Source organism: Tenrec ecaudatus, chromosome 8, assembly GCF_050624435.1.
Source record: "Tenrec ecaudatus isolate mTenEca1 chromosome 8, mTenEca1.hap1, whole genome shotgun sequence".
Taxonomy (NCBI): Eukaryota; Metazoa; Chordata; class Mammalia; order Afrosoricida; family Tenrecidae; genus Tenrec; species Tenrec ecaudatus.
The window spans coordinates 42,268,055-42,292,882 of NC_134537.1; the positions used below are offsets into that span (position 1 = coordinate 42,268,055).

Sequence of the window (24,828 nt, forward strand, 5' to 3'; positions counted from 1 at the left end):
GTGTAAAGGGTTCTTGTTCCCTATCAAAGAGGGAAGATTGACTGCTTGGCTGGAAGGGAATGAGCCCAGCTGAGGAAAGGGCTTCCCTCCCACCCTGTCCCCACAAAGAATGAAAAGATAATGAATTTTTCCATGAACTTCTGAAGTCTCCTTGTAAAAGTGGAAGGAGTCTGGCGGTTCACTGGTTAAAGTGCTTGCTGCTAACCCCCAAAACTGGTGGCTTGAACCCACCAGCCCCAGAGATTACAGTCTTGGGAGTACACCCCCACCCCCACCCCCGCCTGTGTGGCTCTTCTACCCTTCCCCCCAGGGTTGCTGTGAATTGGAATGGGCTGAAGTGTGCACCATTGGTGGATGCTTAGAGAATGGTAAGTGTTTAGATTTGGCCAATGAACCATCACCGGCCGTTAGCATTGGGCCTGTGCCTTGGGCCTTGGAAAGATGCCCTGCTGCCATGAATTCCTACCCCACCTGTTCAAAGACCTTATGGGGCTTTATAGGCAGGAACTGAAGGGTCATCTCTATCTTTCCTTGAAGGCCTCAACATCTGCACCAGTGGGAGCGCTACCTCCTGTGAAGAGTGTCTGCTCATCCACCCGGATTGTGCCTGGTGCTCCAAAGAGGTATGTGGGGGTGGGGACCGTGGTAGAGGAAGGCTGGTATACTTGGTTACTAACCAAAAAGTTGGGGGGTCAAGCTCCCTCAGATGCTCCTAGGGAAAAAGGCCTGGGTGATCCATTTCTAAAAATATGTCCTGTGAGAGCACAGTTCTACTGAGACCCACAGGAGCCGAACTGACTTGATGGCTGCTGGTGCAGATTCTACTCACTGCCTCTCCCACCCCTACTCAGGTCACTGAAAAAGAAAATTGTCAGGGGAAGCCAGCCCCTAACACATCATTACGGGTCCGGTAGGTGCAATTGTACAGCGATAATAAGTAAAGATCATAGTAAAGTTATAGAGAGCATGAGAGATAGAAGTGAAGTATTGAAATAAATGGAGTCATATATGATTCATGGTAACATGCTCACCTCAGCCCCACTCGATGGTCCACGTGGAGGGAGAGAGTCTCCTCTTTAATGTTAGCCCAGGCTTTTGATATTCACCAGGGACGTGCAAGCCCCCTAGTTACAGGTGAGGACATACATCACAGGGAGGGGTTGTGACATAGGTAATACCGTAATGAGGGGGTGGTCTAGGGACGTACATGCAATAATAAGAGGAGGGATTGGGGGTATCCATGTGATAAGATGGACAGATAACTTAACTTTGGATGTCACAGTCAGTTTGGCCTGTTCCCTGACTCAGTTGATAGAGATCATCATAGGTAGGGCGAGAATGCTTGGTCGCAGGCCTCAGGGAGGAATAGTTTATTGTCCCCAGTAGCAGGGAGTGAGACCTACCCTGTAGTCTGGTGACTAACTGCCCTCGGGGAGGATGTCTGTAAGCGTCTGACCTCTCCCCTCAGAAAATGGTTTCTATCTCTGAAACAATAAGTTGAGCAGGGTCCCTTGATCCTGTTGAATGCTTTCGTTCTGTTTTAGGAAGGAAAACCGTCTTCCTCTTTGGCCAACTTACACTGCACCCTCAAAATTCACTGCTGTTATGTCATTTTGGGAGAGTTGAATGGCCCCTGTGGGTTTCTGAGATTTTAAATCTTTATAGGAGTAGAAAACCTCATCTTGCTCCTACAGAGCTGCTGATAGTTTTGAACTGCTGACCTTGCCTTTCACAACCCAAGGTAGAGCCCACTATACCCCCAGGCATCTTTCCCTCCAGTATGTGAGTCAGTTATGATTCTGCTATGTCTGGCTGCTCTTTGGTGTGAGAACTTTCAAAGATAGGAGTTTGTGAAGTGAGTGTTGGGCAATGATACAACACACTCCTGGTTCAAGGGCATGTGATGGAGAGGTGCCTGCTTAGTGTGGCTTGTTGAAGAGATGTGTTATGAATTCCACCGTCTGTCAGTTTGTCATACTGTCTGGGGTGGCTTGTGTACTGCTGCGATGTTGGAAGCAGTATCACTGATATTCAAAACACCAGCAGGGTCTTCCCAAGGTGAACAGGCTTCAGTGGAGCTTCCAGAGGAAGAACAGACCACAAAGAAGGAGCAGGCTGTCCATCTTGGAGGGAATAGCAGTCACTCATTGCCAGAGATTCTACAAACCTAGTGGACAGCAGGGGAAGCTAGTCAGAGAAAATGAGTTCCTCAGGGGGGAAGACACTCAAAATACGACTGAGGAAGAGCTGCCTCCTCAAAGTAGACTCGACCATAATAACATAAAGATCATGTTCTAAGCATTAATGAACTGAAATGACTGGCATTGGCTATTTTGAATCAATCAATCATAAGGTTTACAACTCTGGGAATGACAATTTCAAGAGGAATGGTGCTATATTCATTGTCAAGAAGAACATTTCAAGATATTTCTTAAAACACAATGTTGTCTGTGATAGGATATTTATACATAACAAGGAAGTCCAGTTAATACAGCTTTATTCAAATCTCCGTCCTACCTACTAAAGCTAGTGATGAAGACATTGACGAATTCTACCAATAGCTTCAGTCTGGAATTGATCCAATATCTAATCAAGATGCATTGATAATGCAAATTATGTACCAATAAAACTGTTGGGGGGGAAAGTTGCATAGATAATTATTAACAATTGGAATGTGAAAGTTGGGAACTAAGAAGGATCTGTAGTTGGAAAATGTGGCCTTAGTGATAGAAATGAAGGCGGAGGTTGAATATTTGCAAGACCAATGACTTGTCCATTGCAAATACTTTAAAAAAATCATTTTATTGGGGGCTCCTATAGCTCTTATCATGATCCATCCATCCATCCATTATGTCAATGACATTTTGTACATATGTTGCCATCATCATTTTTCAAAACATTTTCTTTCTACTTGAGCCCTTGGTATCAGTTCATTGCCCCACCCCCTACAGGAACCCTTGATATATATATATTTTCAGGTCTTACACTGACTGCTGTCTCCCCTCACCCACTTTTCTGTTGTTTACCCCCCACAAGTACCTTTTCAATATCATAAATAGTGACTAAACACATAGACTTCACCAGATAAAATGCAGAGGAATCAAACTGGCAGAACGAGGCCAGGGGTTGACAGTAGAACAGACCATCAGTCCCTCATATGTAGGTTCAGGGTGAAGTTGAACAAGTTGAAAATTAAACAAGGCCACGAGAACCAAAACACAACTTTGTGTCTATCCTTGTGAATTATGCGACCACTTCAAAAATAGATGTCACCCATTGAACACCAATGACAGAAAGCTAGATGCGCTGTGGAATGGCATCAAGAACATCATTCGTGAAGAAAGCAAAATGCCACTAAAAGACGGGAACGAAAGTAAAGATCCAAGTAGATGTCAGGAGAGACTCCGAAACTTGCTCTTGATTATAGAGCAGCGAAAGCAAACGAAAGCTGATGAAGTCAAAGAGCTGAACAGAAAATTTCAATAAGGAGCTGGAGAAGTCAAGTACTGTGGAGCGCGCAAAGACCCGGGGTTGCAAAACCAAAGAGGAAGAACATGCTAAGCCTATCTTAAGCCAAAAGAAGTGAAGCAAAAATTCAACTCTAATCGAAGGGTTCCCGGGGCGAAATAGTGAACGATGCAAGAAGTATCAGGGGAAGATGGAAGGAATATACACAATCACTGTGCCCAAAAGAACTGCTTGACAGCCATCCATGTCAACAGGTAGCACATGAGCTAGAACTGATGACGCCACGGGGAGACGTCCAAGCTGCACCAAAGGCGTTAGCGGAGAAAACAAGGCTGCAGGCATGGATGGAGTACCAACTGAAACGTTGCCCCAAGCTGATGACCCACTGACCATACTCACTCATCTAGCCCCCCAAATTCGGCAGCCAGCTACCTGGTCAGCCAACTGGAGGAGATCCATAATTGTACCTATTCCAGAGAGAGGTGACCGAAAGGATGTGGGAATTATCAGAACAATATCAGATGCAAGTAAACATGTGCTGGGCATCATTCAGCAACGCTCACAGCAGTACACCGATAGGGAACGGGCAGACGTTCAAGCCAGATTGAGAAGAGCAGGTGGAAGGAGGAATACCATTGCTGGAAGCAGGGCACACCAGAAAGGTGTTTGCTTGTGCTTTATGGACTGTGTGAAAGGCAACTGACTCTGGACTACGACAACCTGTGGACAGCATTGAGAAGAATGAGGATTCTAAAACACTTCGTTGTGCTCATGCAGGACCTGTGCAGGGACCAAGGGACGGTCGTTGGAACAGACTAAGGGAAGGCTGCATGGCCAGGCTTGTGTCCTTTCACCACACTGGCCAGTCTGTACGCTGAGCATGTGTGTGAGAAGACGGGCCATACGAAGCGACATGCAGCTGATGCAAACTGGCCTGCTGAAAGTGAGGTGGTCCTGAAACACCTGCTGAGGAAGATCAAGGACTGCAGCCTCCAGTGTGAACTACAGCTCAATGGGAGGAAGACCCATAGCCTCACAAGTGGACTACTGGTTACCATCATTGTGGGGGAATTGAACTTACTGTGGGCTCGATTATAGTCAAGTCATAGAGAATAAGGAGGGCTAGAAGAGAGACTGAAATAATGGAGCCAGACACATTTCATAGTAGCATGCTCACCTCAGCCTCACTTGGTGGTCCATGTGGAGATGGGAGATAGGAGGGCAGGAGAGAGGGTGAAGGGAAGGAGGACAAGGGGAATGGGAATAGGGGAGCAAGGACTGGTGGAAGAGCAGACTCTTTATTGCTAACCCAGGCTTATATATCTTTGGGGGGGCATGCAAGCCCCCTAATTACAGGTAAAAACATACATACATCACAGGAAAGGGTTGTGCTAATAGGTACTACAGTAATGAGAGGGGGAGGATCTAGGGGTATCTACACAATAGGAAGAGGAGGTATAGGGGGTACACATGTGACAAGATGGGAGGATCCTACATACAGGATGGCAGCCTGACTTTGGATGTCACTGAGCTGGTTTGACCTGTTCTCTGGCTCTCCATGGAAACCATTATCAGTTGGGTGTGAACCCCACCTACAGGGACCAGACTGATGGCCGCAAGCCTTTAGGGAGAAGTAGCTCATTGTCCTTAACAGCAGGGAGTGGACCCTACCTGTGTTGGGACCAGACAGTAGCTCAATGCCTCCTGGGAGGAGGATCTGGCCTCCTATGTGAGGCTATATGCTGACAAGTAGCCTCTAAAGTTTGGCCTGTCTTTGGGGGAGAAAGAGCTGGGAAAGCCTCTTTATAATCCCACACATCGTGATGGAGAACGGGTGGACGGCGTCCAGGGTCCCATCTTGCTGGGATCTGCAGTCTCCATATGTTCCTGGATAACAGCAGCCATCAGGAGGTGGAACAGTGGATTGCGATGAGCAAATCTGTCGCATAAGACCACTTTAGATGGGTTGACAAGTGAGGATGTCAGACTGTGAGGACCTGACCCAGGCCGTGGTATTTCCAGTCACCTCGTATGCATGGGAACGTTGGACCATGAATCAGGAAAACTAGCGAAGAGTTGAGCTGGTTGAATTCCGCTGCTGGTGAAGACAATGGAAAGGACTTGGGCTGCCCGAAGTACAGATGAAGCGGTCTTGGCAGAAGTACAGCCACATGATCCTTTGAGGCGAGGATGCCTAGACTTAGTCGCCTGCACCTCGGACACGCTGTCAGGAGAAACCAGGCCCTGGAAAAGGACACCGTGCTTGGTGGAGGGGCCCTGAAGGAGAGGAAGACTGGAGGAGATGGAGCGACACGGGGGCTACAGGGGCGGGGAGCTCAAGCATTAACAATTGGGAGGCTGACCCAGGAGTAAGCGGTGATGCGTTCTGTTTGGACCGGACTTGATGGCATCTAACAACAGCGTATTAGGAGCTGGCCTTTAAAGAGGGGTTTGTTTTGAAATGAAGGCTGCGTTTGTTTTAGAAATCCTGTAAGGAGAGGTGTACATTTGTGGTACTGTTAGGCACCTTGTTATCACAAAGCGGTACACAACCTCAGGCGTGAGCCATTTGGGCGATGCATATTTAACGTTTGGTGCTGAAGGACACTCTCTGGATCACTTTCTAAAGGATTCTGAGACCCTTCTTGCACCAGAATCCAACTCCTGCCCTTTGGGATGGGCCGTGTCCCAGAAGCTCAGTGTGAGGCCCCCACCAGTGGACCTGGCTGCTGGGAGACTGCGCTGCTTCTTCATGGCGGCAGTCTCAGTGGTCTCGTGGTTGAGTGGTCATGAGGGGAACTCAGCTAGGTGCCACACACTCTAATCTTCGTGGCCGCCCTAAAGCATGGGCGGTCACCTTCCCATTTTACTAATACCCATCTGACATTCAGAGAGAGAAAGCGACTCGTGAGAACCACAGCGGGCCAAAGCTGGACTCTGTCCAGTTAAACTTCTGAGCCCAAGTCTGTCCTTTAGGCTGCGCTGCTTCTTGACATCTGACCTCTCTCGAAGTTGTTTCCAACTGGGAGGGAGATTAGTAAACAAATTAGTTTGAGAAATCAATCTCCCTTCTGTACAAAACTTTCCAGTAATGGTGTCAAGTTGCAGGGACTTTGTTCTGGGGGCTTCAGACTTACTTCTGGCTTCATGGGCCAGAGACACGAGATGCCCCTTGTCAGTGAGGTCAGGCTATGGGGCTACCGCCCGCCAGCACAGCAGACCTCCGCTCCCACCCCTTGCCCTCCTTGACGCACTGCTGGGCCGTTGGTTCCAGCCACTGCCGGCTGCCTGCTTCTCGGCTAGCGGGAACTCTCCCGGAGCTGATGGTTCTGCACAGCACGAACCACCCCATACATGCCGGCGCCTGTCTCTTTTGTCCATCATTTTTAATGTGAAAGTGTGCCTCTCCCATAAGATCACGTGTGACAGGGTCCCTGTCGGGAGGAAAGTGTGTGGTCTCCTGGCCAGGCCTGGGAGCAGCCCGCACGATCTCTCCCCAGTCATGTCGCCACACATGTGATTCTTGGGCTTATTCTGTCTTGCAAAGGGAAGGAAGTGGATCAGAACTGTTCCTGAACCTTCCAAGCTCACCTCCCTGAAACACACTCAGGCCCGAGAGGGTGGGAAGCTGCATTCCAGTTCAGGGATCCAAGAATGAGGCTGTGTATCTCATAGAGGGAGCCATTGGGCTGGGCGGAGACCCAGTGTGGGCCAGTCGATGATAACACAATGATGATGGGAAACTGAATCTGGCTGTGTGTCCAGGAAGAAGGGGAGGAGGAGCTTGGTGGACTAGCAGCCTGCACCATCGGCAGGGAGGCCAGTGGAGCCTGCAAGAGGCCAGTGTTTGGGAGAAATGGGCAGGGTTAAGGGACTAGGGCTCCCCAAGAGAAAGCAAGTTTGATGGGGCTGGGAGAAGGAATGCGCTCACGGGTAGGGGATTGGGGAAGTGGTTAGGGTGTGGGCATGAGAGCCTGGAGTGATGTTGCCGGGCATGGTACCAAGCTCCTGTGACAGCCAGAAGGCAGTGGAGTGGGCCATCACTATGCAAGCTGAGAGTCAAGGACAGAATAACAAGGGGCCAGGCTACACTCTTTGAATGGGTGGAAATAGGGGCTGGGGCAAGGTGGACAAGAAGGGTGGTGGGGTCTGCGCGGGGCGGGGTGGGGGGTGGTAACGGGAAGAGGGCTTGCAGGGGAGCATGGCGGGAAAGGGCTGAAGGGTCCAGCAGGACTGGAGGCAGGAGCATCAGGACGGGGACAGATTGGAGACTGGGAGGAAAGACATGGACGCTGTGGTAGCTGGGAAGGTGGGAGAGAAGACGTGTGTGCGCTCCTTTGAGCCGGGGAAGAAGTGAGGGGGGGTGTAGGGAGGGAATCTGTATTCAGTCCGGCTCACAATAAAATATAGATGTGTTAAGGCAATCCTCTTTGTGGTCAGACAAAGTAAAGGGAGTGCTCGGCCACTGTAGAGGCTTCATACACATTGGCCCAATGAGGCAATTGGAGGCTGGCAGACGGATTTTGCCATCTGCCAAGCAGGGAGTAGAAGGGGGAGCGTGCTGCTGGCATGATCATTTTAGATGGTCATCCGTCACCTGTCCTCCCAAACCTCTGCCCCAGCCTCTAAGTCCTCAAGGCCTCTGCCAAGTGGGGGCTGCAGCTTTGGCTGGGCTGAGGACTTGGCCCTGTCGTGCCCCAGACAGCAGCCAGCTTCCTGCCAGTGCCCACTTGGCTGCCTGGTTCCTTCCTGCTTACTGGCTTGTTCTTCCTGTCATCACTCTGGGGATCAGCTGCTGCCTCCTCTCTGGCCTCTGAGCCTCGTATCGTAGGACCCACACATTCTCCCTTCCTCTGTGCTACCCTTTCAAAACCCAGCCGCGCTCCGTTCTTCCCCTGCAGACAGCCAGCCACTCGTGTTCGAGCCTCTGCCTGTGCCGCACCAGGCAGGGTGCTGCCTCCGACTGGCTGGTGCAGCACAGGCAGGCGCATCTGAGGGTACTGGCCCTGATGCCACACTGCCGGGAGGCAACTGAGCATACCTAAACCTGAGCAGACTTGTTGCTTCATAGGGTTTCCCTGGTGACCGAGGGAGGGCGATCACCAGACCATTCTTCCAAGGCACTCTGGGTGGGTTTGAGCCAGGTTCCAGGAAGCCCTGAGTGTGTCCAGCAGCTGCACCTCCCAGGGACTCTGTGACTCCTTGTGGCCTCCACGGGATGGTGATGGAGCAGTGAGGAGGCGGACCAGTTTTCGAACAAACTGAAAGATTGCTAGATTTGGAACACCTCCCCCACCCTCCACTCTTTTCTTTTGACATTTCTCACACAAGTGATTCAAAACCACAAAGGATGACAGGATTTCAGTTCCCATTCTGTGGCCGGACATGTAGGTCTTCCTTATGCATTTCTTGGAGAGGTGGATGAGGGCATTTGGGGAGAGGGGGGCGTCTGAGGACAGAAACTTCATTAATGCGCTTGAAGCCTTTCGAGCAGGGAATACTGGGATTGGGCTGGGGCTCCGTAGAAGTCCACCCTGAAACGAGTTTCCATTTCTCCTTACTGGGACCAAGTCCCTCGTCTTCCTCTTTGAGGGCCGGACCCTTCCTTCCCTGGTTCTCAGCACCAAAGATATGTATCCCCGTAACTTTGCGAGGTAGGGGGAAGGGGCAGCAAAGACTCACTGCATCTGAGAATGAACTGTGCGGAGCCCTTCAGGGAGGTTGGCCCAGGAGGGCGTGGCCAGTTGCGAAGATCATGGTGAAGCCAGGGCCAGACAAACTCAATCTGGGGTGAACGTCTTGGGTGAACTTTGCCATGGATTTCAGCACGTGGGCTGTATTGATTTCCAAGGACTGCTGTAACCACAGACTGGGTGGCTTATACAAGAACCACAGACTGGGTGGCTTATACAAACAGGTATTTACTGTCTCACAGCTCAGAGGCTAGAAGTCCCACCTCAGGTCAGCTGTGTGGATTTCTTCTGAGGGATTGAGGGAGAAGACACCTCTCTTAGCCAAGAACCCTTGCTGTGCTGTGATTTGTAGATGCTTCACTCCGATCTCGGCATCTGTCCTCCCCCTTCTCCTCTTCTTAAATAAGGACACTCCTCAGATCGCAGCCCACCCTGTTCCAATATGACCTACTATTATCTCATCTGCTGACATCTTCCAAGGCTCTGTTTCCAAACAAAGTCTCACTCCCGGCTACCAGTGGCCGGGACTTCCGCGTATCTTTTGTCGGGGATGCAGTTCCTGGCTGGGGCCTCTGACTCCTCACCTGCAGATGTGAGGGACTGACTGCTACCAGGTGATGCAGCAGCGGAGGATCTGAAAGCTCAAAACACACCAGATACCAGGGTGTTGTTTCTGTGAGGCTTTTCTTCATCACGAGCCTTCCATCTCCGCAGGGGTTAATAATTCAGGACATCTGTGTTGATTGACTCGTAAGGAGCCCTGGTAGCATAGTGGTTACAGTTGGGCTGCTAACCCTAAGGTCAGCAGTTCAAAACTGCTAGCCGTTTCTCGGGAGAAAGATGGGGCTTTCCATTCCCGTGAAGAACTGCAGCCTCGGAAACCTGCAGCGGAAGTTCTACACTGTCCGGGAGGCCACTGTGAGTTGGCATCGACTGGATGGCAGTGCGTTTGGTTTGGGTTCATGTTCATTGACTCACAGTGACCGTGTAGGACAGAGTAGAACTGCCCTTGTGCAATGCCTAGGCTGTACATCTTCACCAGAGCAGAAAGCTTCAGCTTTCTCCCGTGGAGCAGCTGGTAGATTTGAACTGCTGATCTCGTGCTGAGCAACCCGATGGAATTGATTGGGTGGCATGAGTTTGCTTTCTGAATTTATATTCATTGCATTTGGAAATGTAGGCATTGAGACATTTTTTTTTTAATGTTTGTGTGCCTAGAAGGTCATAACTGTTATAAGGCACACCCCTAGTCTCTGATTCTGGGGTCTTCTCTTTAAATGTGCATAAATCCTTGTCTCAAATGGAAATTTCCAGAAAGGAGCTTAGGGGAATAGAGAGGAAAGCTCTTGAGTTTGCTGGGCTGTCACACCCCATGCAGCAACCTCTGTCTCTTTCTTGAACGGCAAGAATCCCTGACTAGAAATTAGGCATGGCTACTTTGAGGTTCTGGGCAAGAGAAGTGTTTAATTCTCGTGGAAATCCCACTGCTGAAGAGGATGACTTCAGCTCCAAAGGTCTCTTCAGAACTGCCATGCTCCACGGTCCTTCTGAAGCCCTCCAGCTCCAGGACAAAATGAGAAGCCTCAACAGATGGGTGAAGTTGCTTCACCCATGAGGTATTTGGCTGTACACAGGCAGCCGGGGCACTCACTGTGTTTGGGGTTGTTGTTATACACACACATTTATCAACTCAGATATTTACAGGAGGACAGCTTATTGACATCAATGACTTCAGTTGTTCACCCCCTCCCCTTACTCGAGCACTCTTTCTATCACATGAAACGGACACTCGGTGCTCCATCCACGACAGCTACCCTGCCCCTGTAGACATTTACCTAGCCTTGTCTTTTTAGGTGAGCTCACACGGTACGAGTCCCTATATGATTGACTTACTGTACTCAGCTTAAGGAATGTCTTGTCCCATCCAGGTCATGTTCTTTCAAGTGGTGATGCCGTTCCCTGCGGGGTGCTGGAGTGATGGGGGTGGGGGTGGAACAGGCAGACACCTGCACTTTATCTTGGATGATGGGCTCTCGTATAAAAGTTTTTCATTGCCAGGGAGTGCGGAGTCATATTTTATCTGAAAAAAGGATAGGCCAAATCAGTTTGGGAACCTCTGCTCCATGTCTGGAACGCATCATAGAATTTCTCTTTTAGTGTGATTTTCTTGCCGTGAATTCCCAGGACTGCACCATGAGGTGAAAGGGCATCATGTAAACTGCCAAGCTGTTCTCTGGGGCAGTGGTGCAAAGTTCAAGGTCCGCAAAAGAGAGACGTGAGCAGCTCCCAAAGTTAGCTCCCGAGTGCCCGAGTGAGGCTTATTCAGCTTCTGACATCCTTGTCATCTTTTATAATTTTTTGTTATACACCTTTTTGACCGTTTCAGTTACTTTCTCCTGCTAATCACACCAGCAGGGTCTTTTTTCTTCATTTTTTAACATTTTTATTGGCACCTAATCCACATGCCATACAACTCAATAGTTCAGTCATATCAAGAATTACACTATCATTCCCACAATCAATTTTAGGACATCCTCCGCCCCCCACGGTTAATCGCCTTTAAAATGAGTGGTGTAATCACAATCCGTTCTAGTGCTCCTTCCCTCCTCTCACCTTCATTTTCGTTAAGGGAGCATTTGGTTCATTCAAACAACCATGACTTCAAACATTGTTATTAAGCGTTTATAGTCTAAAGGGCGTTCATAACCAGGGTCTGGATGCTCGTGATGCCTGGTGAGGCATTTAGGAATGGGATTATCATTTTATCCATGTTCGGCACAATGAGAATGGAATCGCAGCGGCTTAAGGTCGAGCCAGGTGGAGAAAGAGTCTACAGCCTCAGAGGGCTCGCTGGAACCGCCGCCTGCTTTCTTCTCCTGTCCCCTTGCACAGGACTTTGGCAGCCCGAGATCCGTCACCTCTCGGTGTGACTTGAAGGAAAACCTCATCAGCCACGGCTGTGGAGACCAGCTGGAGAGCCCCGGCAGCAGCGCCCGCGTCATGCGGAGCCAGCCCCTCAGCTCCAGCTCCGCAGGCTCAGATGTCATCCAGATGACGCCACAGGAGGTCATGCTGAACCTCCGGCCCGGTGAGTTGCCCTCAGCTCGGGCTGGGTGCTGAGGGTCCAGGGAATTGCATGAAGGGCTGTGGGGCAGCTTACTGAAGGGAATGGGTGGGGGGAGCAACTGAATCCCCCAGGCTGAGATCAGAGCCAGGAGGAGGATAACGATGAAGGACACTTGTGCCTCTGGCTGGAACTTGGAACCCTGTCTCACTGTCACCTAGTCGATGTGGACACAGGGTGCCCCGACTCCCTGCTCCTCACTCCCTGCCCCCTGGGTTGATGAAACTGTAACGTTTTACAGGAGCACAAAGCCCCATCTTTCTCCCAAGTTGCCGCTGGTGGTTTTGAACTACTGATCTTGGGGATCACAGCCCAATGTGTCCACCACGCGCCCAGGGCTGGGCAGGTGGAATACTTGTACTTATTGCCTTGTGTGGGAGGTAGCAGTTCACGCATGGCATCTGAAAGGAAAACATTCAGATGTTTGTTTTGTGGCCTTGCTGCCCTTGTGAGACAAGGAGTCGATTGTGATGTCAGGGGAGTGTAGGAGGGAATGTAACTGTTTTTGCATACTTAAAAAAATAACAAAAATGGTGTGATGAAGTTAATTCCCAACTCCCGGCACCCCCATGTATCACTAAGTAGAACTGGCCCATGGCTCGTCCTGGCGGTCACCTTTATAGACACCACGGGTCACCAGGCCTTTCTTCCACAAGGCTGATGCATGGGTCTGAACCACCAGCCCTAGGTCCGTGTGTGGGCACACACCATTGCTGCCACCCAGCAATGACTTGCCCGGCTCTGAAGTGGGCAATCCCATTTTGTGCTTGAGGAAATGGCCAGCCAGGAAGTGGCAACGTTTGCTGCGATCTCGGGTCCTGAGACTGCTAAGCTTCTGCTTGCTTCTGGTTCTCCACTTCTGAACGTCTAATGTTCGAAAGGCCAGGTCCTCGAAATGTCAAAGATTAGTGGAAGGTGTGAATGGGGCTAAACGTGGCAAGTGTCACATTGCTGGGAAGGGGACAGCTCTCCCCAACCCCCAAAAAAGAAATGTCATTGGGTCTTAGCCTTTTCTTCTACCGCGTGGTCTAGAAATAGGTGCCCTTGCTGTGTCTAGAAGGCGTCTCTAGACTTCAGGGCAGCTGGGAGTCAAGAAAGGATCGTGGGCTGGATTAAGCATCCTGGATTCTAGCTCCAGTTCAGCCACTAGCTTAGAGGCCCTGGGCAAGTGACTCTACTCCTTGATATCTTCGATTCATTGCTTGTCACTTTTGTTCCTCTCAGGCATGTTTGGGAATCTGAATTTGGATGTGTATAGATATACAGTAGAACCCCTAGAAGGAGCATCGAGATGCGATGCAGTCGAGTTCCGAATCCATATTTCCCATAAGAAATAACTGAAAACGGATTAATGCATTCCTGACCACTAAGGTTTTACCCTAGCCTTGCCTTCTTATACATAACGTTACACAGATATTTCAAAGTAAATAAGTTCAGCGTTAAATAATATAATTTAAATAAGAAACACGACCTTAAGAAAGTGTTTAGCAACTGCAGTATGACCCATCCCTTGAGACTGATGAGGATCTGGATCTGCGGATAGGGATGTGGAGAGGAGGGATGGAGAGAGTCCTTGTTTGGAAGGGGAATCCCCTTCCATGAAATCAACAGGTAGCTGCTTTTCAGGAGTTTTTTCCCCCCTTCTTTGCCTTTTTCGATAGAACCTGGCTGGCATTCTCTTAAAAAAAAAAAAAATCTGTCTAATGTGGTCTGCTGCTGGCGGTTCCTTAACTGTTCTCTAAAAGGGTTTATAAATTATCATCAACAATATTGATAACACGGTTAACCCGTTCCTTATCCCTTATCATGATGCTTCTTGTAAAAAACTTTTTACGACCGTTTTTTTTCATCTAAAAACAGTACAAAAAGCCACAAAAACTAAGAAAATTATGACAAAACACTTGGAACACAGCCGCAAAAGGTTTAAACAACGCATACCAACAATGCCAACACTGAGTGAAACAGGAACTGCTTTTGTTTACAAAAGTCATGTGTATTGGGTCGAATTCAATGCCGATGTTTTGTTCCAGCGCTGATACAAAGTTTTCTCCACCTTTTGCTTTGAAATCAGATTATGTCGATACATGTGCAATATATGTATCCACTTCACGAGTTAACATTGTTATTCTTTTCAAGGAGTAGTCCCTCCCCAGTGGGTGGAACGGAGGCTTGGGCAGGGCGCCTGTCATCTGACACTTGTGCCCAGTTGGCTCGGCCGCTGGTGGTTCCAGGTGTGTCCCAGAGACCTGTGCTCCGTGGGGTTTTCAAGGGCCGAATTTCCCGAAGTAGATTCCCAGGTCTTTCTTCTGAGATACCTCTGAATGGACTTGAACCTTGGACCTTTTTGTAAGAAGGAAAGCGCTCACCCAGCGCTGTCCTGCTACACTAGTTGGTGTTGAAAATATGATGATGGAAATTACAAGGGCTAAGAATTCCTGGTGTGCCTTCAACGGGGTAGAGGAAGCCCAGGCTTGGAGCAGACAAAGCTGGCTGAAAACGGCTATGCGACTGGAGGGCCTCTGACAAAACCACGTCGCCTTCCTCCGGAGCTGGGCCAGAGCATGTCCGCAGGCTGTCTCTGGCTCCAGGGCTCTGGAAGCCAGGCCCTACTGAGGCAGAGGTTTCAGGCGCAGTTTGGTTCACGCTGAGATGCCCCTAAGCTTCTATACACAGTTTCTCCCTGCGTCTTTCTCTCCTCCCATCCCACTCATGGCAGTTTTGAGCTGCAGGGCCTCAGGCTGCGTGGCAGCTGGGAATCCAGAGCCGGTGTCACTTGCTTGGTGCTGCATGTATGTCTTTCCCCGAATCCCTGAGCAGCAAGGCCCTGCTTCCCAGGGGCCACTCAGAGACTTTCCTTGGGAGAGGGGACACTCCGAAGCTGCCACCTCACTCACGCTCAGAATAATCAGATAGATTTTCTTACTATTGTCATAAATGCAAGATGTCACAACTGCAGGAGGCCCATAAGCCAGGAGTCTGTGCATTGAGTTGTTTTGGAAATAAACAAAAGAAGCGGATGAGTGAGTGGGTCTCCTGGAGAGAGAAAGAAGCCCAGAGCCCTGTTTGCCAGGATATCAGGGCTGCGATGCACAGAAGTGGCTGTGTCTCCTGACCATCCCACTGCCCGTGGTGGCACCAGGCCTTTGTGTTTCATGTGTTCCCACGTGGTGAGATCACAGTGTGAGTGAACAGAGGTCTGGCCAAGTGCCCTCTGGGAAAAAGACTCTTCTCCATCGTGAGGACAGGTGTGGGCAAGGAGGGAGGGGGTGGTCATCTAGGAAGGGATTTAAGAGTCCTCATCTACTACTAAGATATGGCAGCATTAGGTATAAGAATGGCTATCAAGAATTATCAGTGACTTATTGTCCTTTTTATCTCACTAGTATGAGAACAGGAACTTCAAAGAAATTTTTGGGAAAAAAACCCATCCACCTTAGCAGACAATAGTTTGGGATTTTTTTGCTCTCTGTCCTTTGTCGGTAGCCACATGCATTCGTAGTTTGTACAGGTTATAATCTTCATGTATCATAATTGCATATTGCTTTTACTCAATAGTGAAGAAAGCAAACCCAACCCAAGCCTGCTGCCCTTGATTGATCCTGACTCTATAGCTACTGTTTAGGACCATTGTAGAACTCTGTGTCCCCTGCTCCCCCCCATCCTCCCCACCCCACATATTCATACACCTACACACACACACACACACACACACACGCGTGTGCGCACGCACACACACACAGAGTTTCTGAGGCTGTAAATCTTTAGGGAAGCAGACTGCCTCATCTTTCTCCTGCAGAGCAGTAGTGGGTTCAAACAGCCAACTTTGGGATTCACAGAGGAGTGCTTTAATCTCTGTGCCACCAGGTCTCCTCCAATCTTTGAAAAGAGGGCTCAAGTTCACACCTCCCAGTGAATCCATAGCCTCAGAGTCACCATCGATCCAGGGGGACAGAGTTTACATTCTCGGAACTCCTGATCTAGAGCCGCTCCCTTCCACGAATATCCTCCGAGACGACCCATCCTTATTCTGCATAAGTACACTCAGTTAAAGGAAGAGTTGAATGTCACACAAAGCCAAACACAGCGCCGTTCTAATGGTCCAGTTTTAAAATCAGAGTTAATATGTGACTATGAGGCAGGGCAACCACTGTGTTGGTGTGACTACTCTATCAGCCGGCTTTTCAACCACCGTGCAGAGGAGTTGAAGAGCTTTGAGCATTGGCAGCTTCCTTGGGCAGTTTTCTTGGCATGAATCAATGCACGATAAAGTTCTCATGGTATCGGCACATCGAGCATTAGCTCACAGTTTCTCATATTGGAAATAAAACACAAAGCCCGAGTCTCTGCTTATACAAAGTGGCGGTACAGGTGCTGTGTGCAGCCCCAGTCCCGTGGGAGATGTAGCGATGGGCACATTGCTGGCGTCCCAGGGAAGACTCCCTGAAACTGGAGATTTCCAGTCTGTAGAGGGAATTTGATGGAATCTCAGGTCTAATACTGTTGGGAGGACATTTCCCCAAAAGAGACATGCTTGGACCCAGTGACTCCTCTGGGAAATTTTAGAAATTTCATCTTAAAATTGATGGAAACAAGTACAGACAAACCCCAGATACTTATTTCCTGGAGGGTGAAGGAGGGATGATAACTTGTAGTCAACAAATGTCCCGTCAAGTGCATAACATAGTTGCCTCGGGTCAATTCCCCCTGTGATTCTTGAGTAAGGCTTTCAGGTATGTTGAGATTGGTTTTCCCCATCTTAGACCTTCCAAAGGCTCCAGTGTCTCCTCCCCATAGTCTGTAAGAGATCTTTGTGGAATGACCTGAAGCCCTTTGCCTGAATTACCAGGCTGATCAAGGACAAGCCCTGGCCCAGGAGCCAAGAAAGACGATGGTTCCAGGGTAGGTAGGCCTGCGGACAAAATGAAAAATGACCCTCTGCTTTCGGCAGGGTTTTGTGTAAATACAAGATCATGTTTGCCATTCCCTGGCCCAGGCTGGAAACTCTCTAAGGACAAGAACCCTAGCCAATTCCTTAACAAAGACTGGGATCCTTAGGAGAGGACACAAACTTCAGGATAAGGGTTGTTGAGGTGCTAAGAAGCTAGAGGTAGTTTTGAAGCCTCACGGTGATTATGAAACAAACTAAATGGAAAAAAAACACCCCACCAAACCTATAGCAATCCAAGAGGACAGGGGTGTGGCCTTTCCAAGGTTTTAGTTGTGACAGAAGCAGACTGCCACATCTTTCTCCAAAGAGCAGCTGTTGGGTTTGAACTGCTGACCTTTAGGGTCATAGCCAAGCTCTTTACCACTGGGCTACAAGGGCCCCTATTGCGGTGATTCAGTCCCCCAAAAAAGAAACCCACTGCCATAGAGCCAGTTCTGACTCTGCGACCCAGTATGGAGTTTCCAAGGTTGTAAGTCTCTGAGAACAGACAGCCTCTTCTTTCTCCCTGGGAGGAGCTGATGGGTTTGGACCACTGGCCTGTGATCAGCACCTCCATGTGGTCAGCGCCTCCACGTGGTCAGCGCCTCTACGTGGTCAGCGCCTCCACGTGGTCAGCGCCTCCAGGTGGTCAGCGCCTCCATGTGGTCAGCGCCTCCAGGTGGTCAGCGCCTCCAGGTGGTCAGCACCTCCATGTGGTCAGCGCCTCCACGTGGTCAGCACCTCCACGTGGTCAGCGCCTCCAGGTGGTCAGCGCCTCCACGTGGTCAGTGCCTCCACGTGGTCAGCGCCTCCACGTGGTCAGCACCTCCACGTGGCAAGCACCCCCACGAAGTTCCCTTTGGGGATGATTAGAGAGACCTTACAGCAATTCTTGCTTCGTCCCGTAGCCTTTTTAAAAAAAAGACCCTGATTGGGAGCTTTTCTGTTCATTTAAAACTCTTTATTTTGAAATAATTTTTGACTCACAAGAAGTTGTGAAACGGAATATGAAGAAGTCCCCAGTGCCCATTCGCCAGCATTCTTAATGATAACACCTTACAGAGTCAGAGAACATTAACATGGCATTGATTACATGCTATTGATTAAATCACAGGTGCTTGGTTGCTTTTGATGTGGGTTTCAGCTTTGCACTCCCAGCCCCCGTCATCCCTCTCCTCCCACGTTCTACTGTGGAGGGGCCAGCTACCTGCCTGCTCGTTGCCATTCATGCTTACAGAGCCGGTTCTGGTTCACAGCCACCCTTTGGACAACAGAGCGAGACACTCCCTGGCCCTGCGTGGGTACAAGCTTATTTAAATGAGGAAAAAAACATACATGCTTTTCAAGGTTAGGAAAACACATTTGATGATGATGGATAAGGGTCTCTTTTAAAAGAAATGAAGAATGCAGGGCCATGATGCATAGAGAGAGAGGAGACCTGGTGGCACCGTGGATCAGCACGGGGCTGGTGCTAATGGAAAGGTCAGCAGTTTGAATCCACCCAGCAGCTCCTTGAGAGAAAGATGGAGCTTTCGGCTGCTGAAAATATTACAACTTTGGTAACCCTGTGGGGGCAGTTTTCCTGTCCTATGCCCACACACTCCCCGGCACACAACAGGAGGGAGTCTTTGGGTAGCACACAGAGTTCACGGGCTCAGCGGATCACTGAAAGCCCAAAGGTTTGATAGTCCACTCAGATGGGCCTTGGACTCGAGGCCTGGCGATCTACTTCTGAAAAAGCAGCGTTGACATCTGTAGGAAGCACAGTTCCACTCTGACACACGCGGGCTGTCCTGTGTCCGAGGGGATGGGTGAGACAGCAGCTGGCCAATCCGAGGTCAGCATGACTTTAGGTGGCTTGTTCCTGGGTACCAGTGCCCCAGGTCCAAATTCTGAGGTGAGGTGTCAGGTGCTGTGGTGGCCTTGTTTGAGCCCTATCAGGCAGAGTTTGGGGTCTCGGTCTGGATTTAATTGTGAGCTACTCATGACCTTCTGCAGCAGTGAACCAATAGCTGGGGGTAGTCTTAGAAGCATGCCCTGGGGTCTCCGTTCCTGTTCACCTAGAGTCCCGTTACACCTTCTTTCTTTCTTCTGCCAGTTTTACAGCTCAGAAAGGTAACTCTGCTGAGCTAAAAGGCAAAAGCAGACCACGTTTCTTTGGGGGCGTCCGTATTCTTTGTCCTGTGATACCACCTTGCCTTCACACTTGAACAGAAATCGGTCTTCTTAAAATAACAGAAGTTCATGCTGAGATCCTTTCCCGCAGCTCTGTAGAAAGAACTAGCACACTGGTATGTGTCCTTGGCAGCAAGGAGGAGGCTTTGAGAATATGTACCGGATAGAATGCAGGTGGATATTCATTTATACTGAGTAAACTCGCACCTTTTCCCCGGGGGAAGAGAAAACCGACATCGTTGAGTTGTATGGAGGCAGCAGTGCTGTTCCAGTGACATGGGGAAGAACCCAGAGGGGGCCACCTATGAACAAGGTGCATGACACCATGGACGCATGGATGGATCGTGGTCAGAGGTGTACCAGCCGCCAGTAAAAAGATTAAAAAGAAAAAGAACCAAGAGGATTTGAGAAGCCTGCTGGCAGGACTGGCTTAATCCTCACAGGTGTGAGGAGACAGCTTGGTCTTTGAGTTTGCTTGATCCCATTTCTCTGATCCGCCCCCTGGCCCCCGGGCAGGATTACCTGAAATAGCCCGGGTGCAGCCCACAGGGGGAGAGGAGCCTGCCCGGATGGGAGGATCATAGGACCCTGTGGGGTGAGGGAGGAGGGGACCACCCAACAGATCTGGATAGGCAGCCAGGAATCGGGTCCTAGAGACAGGCAGAGACCCAGCACTGATGGTGCCGGCAGGAAAGTCCGTGCCCTGAGGGACACGTAGGTGTGGTGGCCTCCTGACAGCCTCAGCTGGCCCAGGATAGCCGTGTGGCTCAGAGACAGAGAGACAGACAGACAGTGGGGAGCTTCTCTGAAGAGAACACAGTCCATATGCAGGGGCAATGGCTTCACCTTCTGTCTGCTAACCTTGGAGAGCTGGAGCCATGGCAGCTTGACACCCACTCTGAGACTCACCAGGAATGCCACCCTCCAACCTGCTGACACACATTCCGTTATGGCCAAGGTCCGGTGGCAATACACAGACAGCATCTAGAGCAGTGGGTCCCAACCTTCCTCATGCCGCGGCCCTTTCAGACAGTTCCTCATGTGGTAGTGATCCCCCAACCATAAAACTATTTTCATTGCTACTTCATCACTCTCTTTTTGCTACTGTTATGAATCGGCCAACCCCTGTGAAAGGGTCGTTCGACCCCCCCAAAGGGGTCGTGACCTATAGGTTGAGAACCACTGATCAGAATCAAGTCCTTTTTTCAAAAGGCATGTACAAATTTAACACATAGTTTTTAATGATTTTAAATTGAGAATTAGGTGGGGGCTTTACATTCCAGACCATCTCCTCTGGATTAAACTGTTTAAACCACTCATCAACACCCCTGCCCTACCCCACCCTCAATTCCATTTTTGTTTTTATAAACGTTTTATTAGGGGCTCATACAACTCTTATCACAATCCATACATACATCAATTGTGTAAAGCACATCTGTACATTCTTTGCCCTCATTATTTTCAAAGCATTTTCTCTCCACTTAAGCCCCTGGCATCAGATCCTCTTTTTTCAATTCCTTTTTTCCCTCCCGTGTACCCCCATCCTCTCGTTCACCAGAGGCAGCACCCATCAGCCCTCTAGTCTGTTACTTCCTCTCCCTCCCTCACCACCTCCCACCTTGATCCCTGCAAAGCCTGGTCCCGTGGCTGCGGGTCTATGTCTTGGTGTGCCTCTCGATGGTAGTGGTCCGGCCACGTTTATCCTGTTCTGATGGACGGACTTCAGTGAGTGTCATCGTCTCCAGGTCCACCGGGGCCAGGAGGGGCTTCGTGGTTCCATCACCAGTTTTCAGCGATGCCTAATCTTCCGCTGCGTGTAGGTACCCCAGCTCCTCTATTCAGCCTGCTACTGCTGAGCGTTGGGGCTACTTCTAACCCCTTGCCATGGGAAACAGTGCTGTGTTGAACATGGATGTCCATCTGTCTGTCCCCTCCACGGGCCTTACTTCTTTAGGGGACACACCCAGCAGAGAGATGGCCGGCTTCTGTGGAATTGCAGTCCCCAGTGGCCTTAGGCAGAGCCGTATTGCTTTCCACCGGGGTCGCAGATCGAGGGTCGCAATAAACAAGCATTCTGCGCAGCAGCATTAAGGCTATCGCTCTCTCTGGAAGCGAGAGGAGTGCTCTCTTTAACACTTGCAGCTTCCCTATGAGGAAGCGCACGCATGCATGAATGTATGTGTGCATGTATGTCTGTAAGCACGCGTGTGCGCTGCATTTTCTTTTTTCATGGGTCATCTCTCTCAGAACCTCATGCCTCGAGATTTCTTTCTTCACAATAGAGGGACCCTGCGCTTGTAGCAGAGAGGGTGACCTCTCTCTCATATCTTGTTTACCCGCCCACTGCCTTTTGCCTTCCTTTCTGGAAAATTTGGAGTTAAATTTAACGCCTGAGGCTGTAGCCGGTCAAGCTCAAGTTTCTGGCAGGATTTTCCCTTTCTGTCCCCACCGGAAATTGCTTTAATCCTTCACTCGGGGAGGACCGAGGGGAAAGCCTCCCTTGCGAGGGAGCTTTGGTGCAGTGCATATGCACACCATTTCCTTGCGTCTCTGCAGTCGTCAGTCAGCACCCTCCCTATCATCACTGCAGGGATGAACAGCAGTTTCAAGGAGCCTGAGGTCCCCGAGTCTTTGGAGAAAGGGTCTGGATTCCAACCCAACTCTGCCATCTCTCCCAGCTCAGCATCTCCTTCCCTCTCCGTCAGGGAGCCCAGCCAAGCCAGTTCCCAGAGTCCTGATCAGAGAATGCCTTTCTGTGAATTACACATAAGCCTTAAAAGGTGGAAGTGGATTCTGGGTAAAAGGGAGGGGAGTTAGGACATTTAGGACCCCTGGCAGCATAGTGGTTACGCGTTGGGCTGCGATCTGCAAGGTCAGCAGTTTGAAACCACCAGCTGTGCCTTAGGAGAAAGGCAGGGCCTGCTGCCCCGCAGTTAACAGTCTCTGAAACTCAGGAGGCAGTTTTACCCGGCCCTCTAGGGTCACTCTGAATCAGCCCCAGGACGGAAGTGAGTTAAGAATTTGGGAAGAAAGAAGCAATAAAAACAAAAAAATGCAAAGGACCCATGAAGAGGCCTTGGGATTGGACTGATGGATCTTGATTGCCGTCTCTATGCACCCAAATCTGTTGCCTGTCTATATAAGGGTCAAGGAGGGGCCTCCCCTCCCTCCCATGATGGATGTGTCCTGAAGGCTGGGAGGGGCCCTGTGGAGGCAGGCGAGCGGCTGCCTCGCCTGATGGGAGCCAGATTCAGACTGTGGCAACCCAGATGCATTCTGGAGGAAATCTCGAACATTCCTCCATTTGAGCTGGACTTGGAAGGCTTTTCAAAACAGGCTCACACCACGGGCAACAGCAACGCAGACTGGCGGCAGCCAGCACAGGACAGGCCAGGACGTGCCAGAGGAAGCAGGCTCGGAGCTGTCACTTAGGTTACAAATAATAATTATACTAATCATACCTCCTGCGTGCAGGCCTTTATGCCTTTTGAAGCCCTCCTCTCCCCAGGAGCGCATTGTAACCAAGCCTCCTGCCAGCTTGGTGGGGTTCTGATTTCCTTTCATATTTAAGGGGGGAAATCCCTGGGCATTGCAAATAGCTAATGCTCTTGGCGGCTAACTGAACGGTTGGAAGTTCAAGTCCACCCAGAGGGACTTCTGGAATTTCCCTATGGAGCAGAGCTCTACCTGGGCCCGCAGCTTTGCTATGCGTCAGCGTCCATTTGGTGATAACTGGTGTGTTGAAGGAAACTGAGCCTCAGGGTTCACACTTCATAAGAGTGACAGGGAACTGGCACTAAGACCTGCTGGTCACTGAATGCTCTCTAGTGAGGGAGGGCAGGCGGGAAGGAGGGAGCAGGGAGAGTTGTCTTCCTTAGCCTGCCAGCTCCCAAAGGCTTGGGCTCCTGGCTGCCAGTTTGAGGTGACCGGTTGGTTGCTCTGGATCTTGGCTGCAGGCAAGTCAGGTGTGGACCCCTCAGGCAGGTGTGAAGCTGCCTAGGCTTGTGCAGCTTTAAACACGAAGACTCCATCCAGCTCGCACAGGTGTGTGGACAGATCATTCAGAACCAATTTCAGGGTGCAGATCATACTGCCTGCTCTGGAACTGACTGAACCCTGGCCTTTCAGGGGCGCCAAGAGATGCCCAACCTATCCTAGAACAGAGCCACCCACCAACCCCCTAAATCCAAATTGCCCTCGGGTCAATTCTGACTCACAGAGACCCTATATGATGGGGCAGAACTGCCCCTGTGAGTTCGGAGCCTGCCGCTCGGTACAGAGTAGAAAGGAAGGCTCGTCTTTCTCCCGCAGAGCAGCTGGGGATTTCAAACTGTGGGCCTCGAGCTGTGTGCAGGAGCAGCCCAGCGAGGGCTTCTGATGAGGCTTGAAATTGGTTCTTACGGATGTGTCTTTTTTTAAAAAAAACAATTTTATTGGGGGCTCGTACAATTCTTAACACACACAATCCCTACATCCATCCATTGTGTCAGGCACATATGTACATTTGTTGCCATCATCATTCTCAAAACATTTGCCTTCTACTTGAGCCCCTAATATCGGCTGCTCATTTTCCCCCTCTGTCCCCTCTCCCCCTCCCCCCTCCCTCATGAACCCTTCATTATTCATAAATTATTATTAGGATGTGTCTTTAGAGCTCATTAGATGACTTAGGAATCCTTGTCCTGGTCTGAGAGCTCCGTGCTCTCGGTGACCTCTGTAGGGAGAGGGCAGAGGCCACCCCCACCCCCACTCCACCCTCCAGGCTGCTTCCTCTCCCTTTACTTCCTCAGAGTTAGGTCCCATTTCCTCTGTCTTTGGACTGCCTTAGAGGAGCTGGCAAAAGGCACCTTTTGTTGCGCGTGGGTTATAACAGCCTGGGCCTGCTAACTGGGAGAGCGGTGGTCTAGGAAACAAGCACTGTGGGACAGTTGTGCTCTGTCTGTAGGATCGCTATACATTCCCTCTATTTCCAAGAAAAACGTCCCTTCTGGTAGGCACGCAATCACACCCACACAGTAAGAGGCAGACTGGCATCGGAAGCAAAATCCCTCCCCCTCCACTCTTCCAAAATCACAGGACCTCTGACCTGTGGGACCTCTCTGTTGGCACAGGTGACAAGACTACCCTCCAGCTGCAGGTTCGACAGGTGGAGGACTATCCTGTGGACTTATACTACCTGATGGACCTCTCCTTGTCCATGAAGGATGACTTGGACAGCATCCGAAACCTGGGTACCAAACTCGCTGAGGAGATGAGGAAGCTCACTAGCAATTTTCGGCTGGGGTTTGGCTCTTTCGTAGACAAGAGCATCTCCCCATTCTCCTATACAGCACCGAGGTACCAGACCAATCCATGCATTGGGTAAGTGATCATCTGTCTTTCTGCTGGACATCTGAGACGGGGGGATGGAATACCAGGGAAACAGCCCAAATGAGCCCCTG

At 50.2% G+C, this 24,828-nt stretch overlaps 1 protein-coding gene across 1 annotated transcript in view; it reads left to right on the forward strand.

Moving 5' to 3' along the window:
• Positions 1–24,828, forward strand: part of ITGB5 (integrin subunit beta 5) — a 141,256-nt gene that overhangs the window by 13,685 nt on the left and 102,743 nt on the right. Inside the window, exons 2-4 of the mRNA XM_075556310.1 lie at positions 538–623; positions 12,054–12,249; positions 24,499–24,748. Coding sequence (XP_075412425.1) covers positions 538–623; positions 12,054–12,249; positions 24,499–24,748 — 532 coding nt within the window. The remainder of the gene's footprint in view (positions 1–537; positions 624–12,053; positions 12,250–24,498; positions 24,749–24,828) is intronic.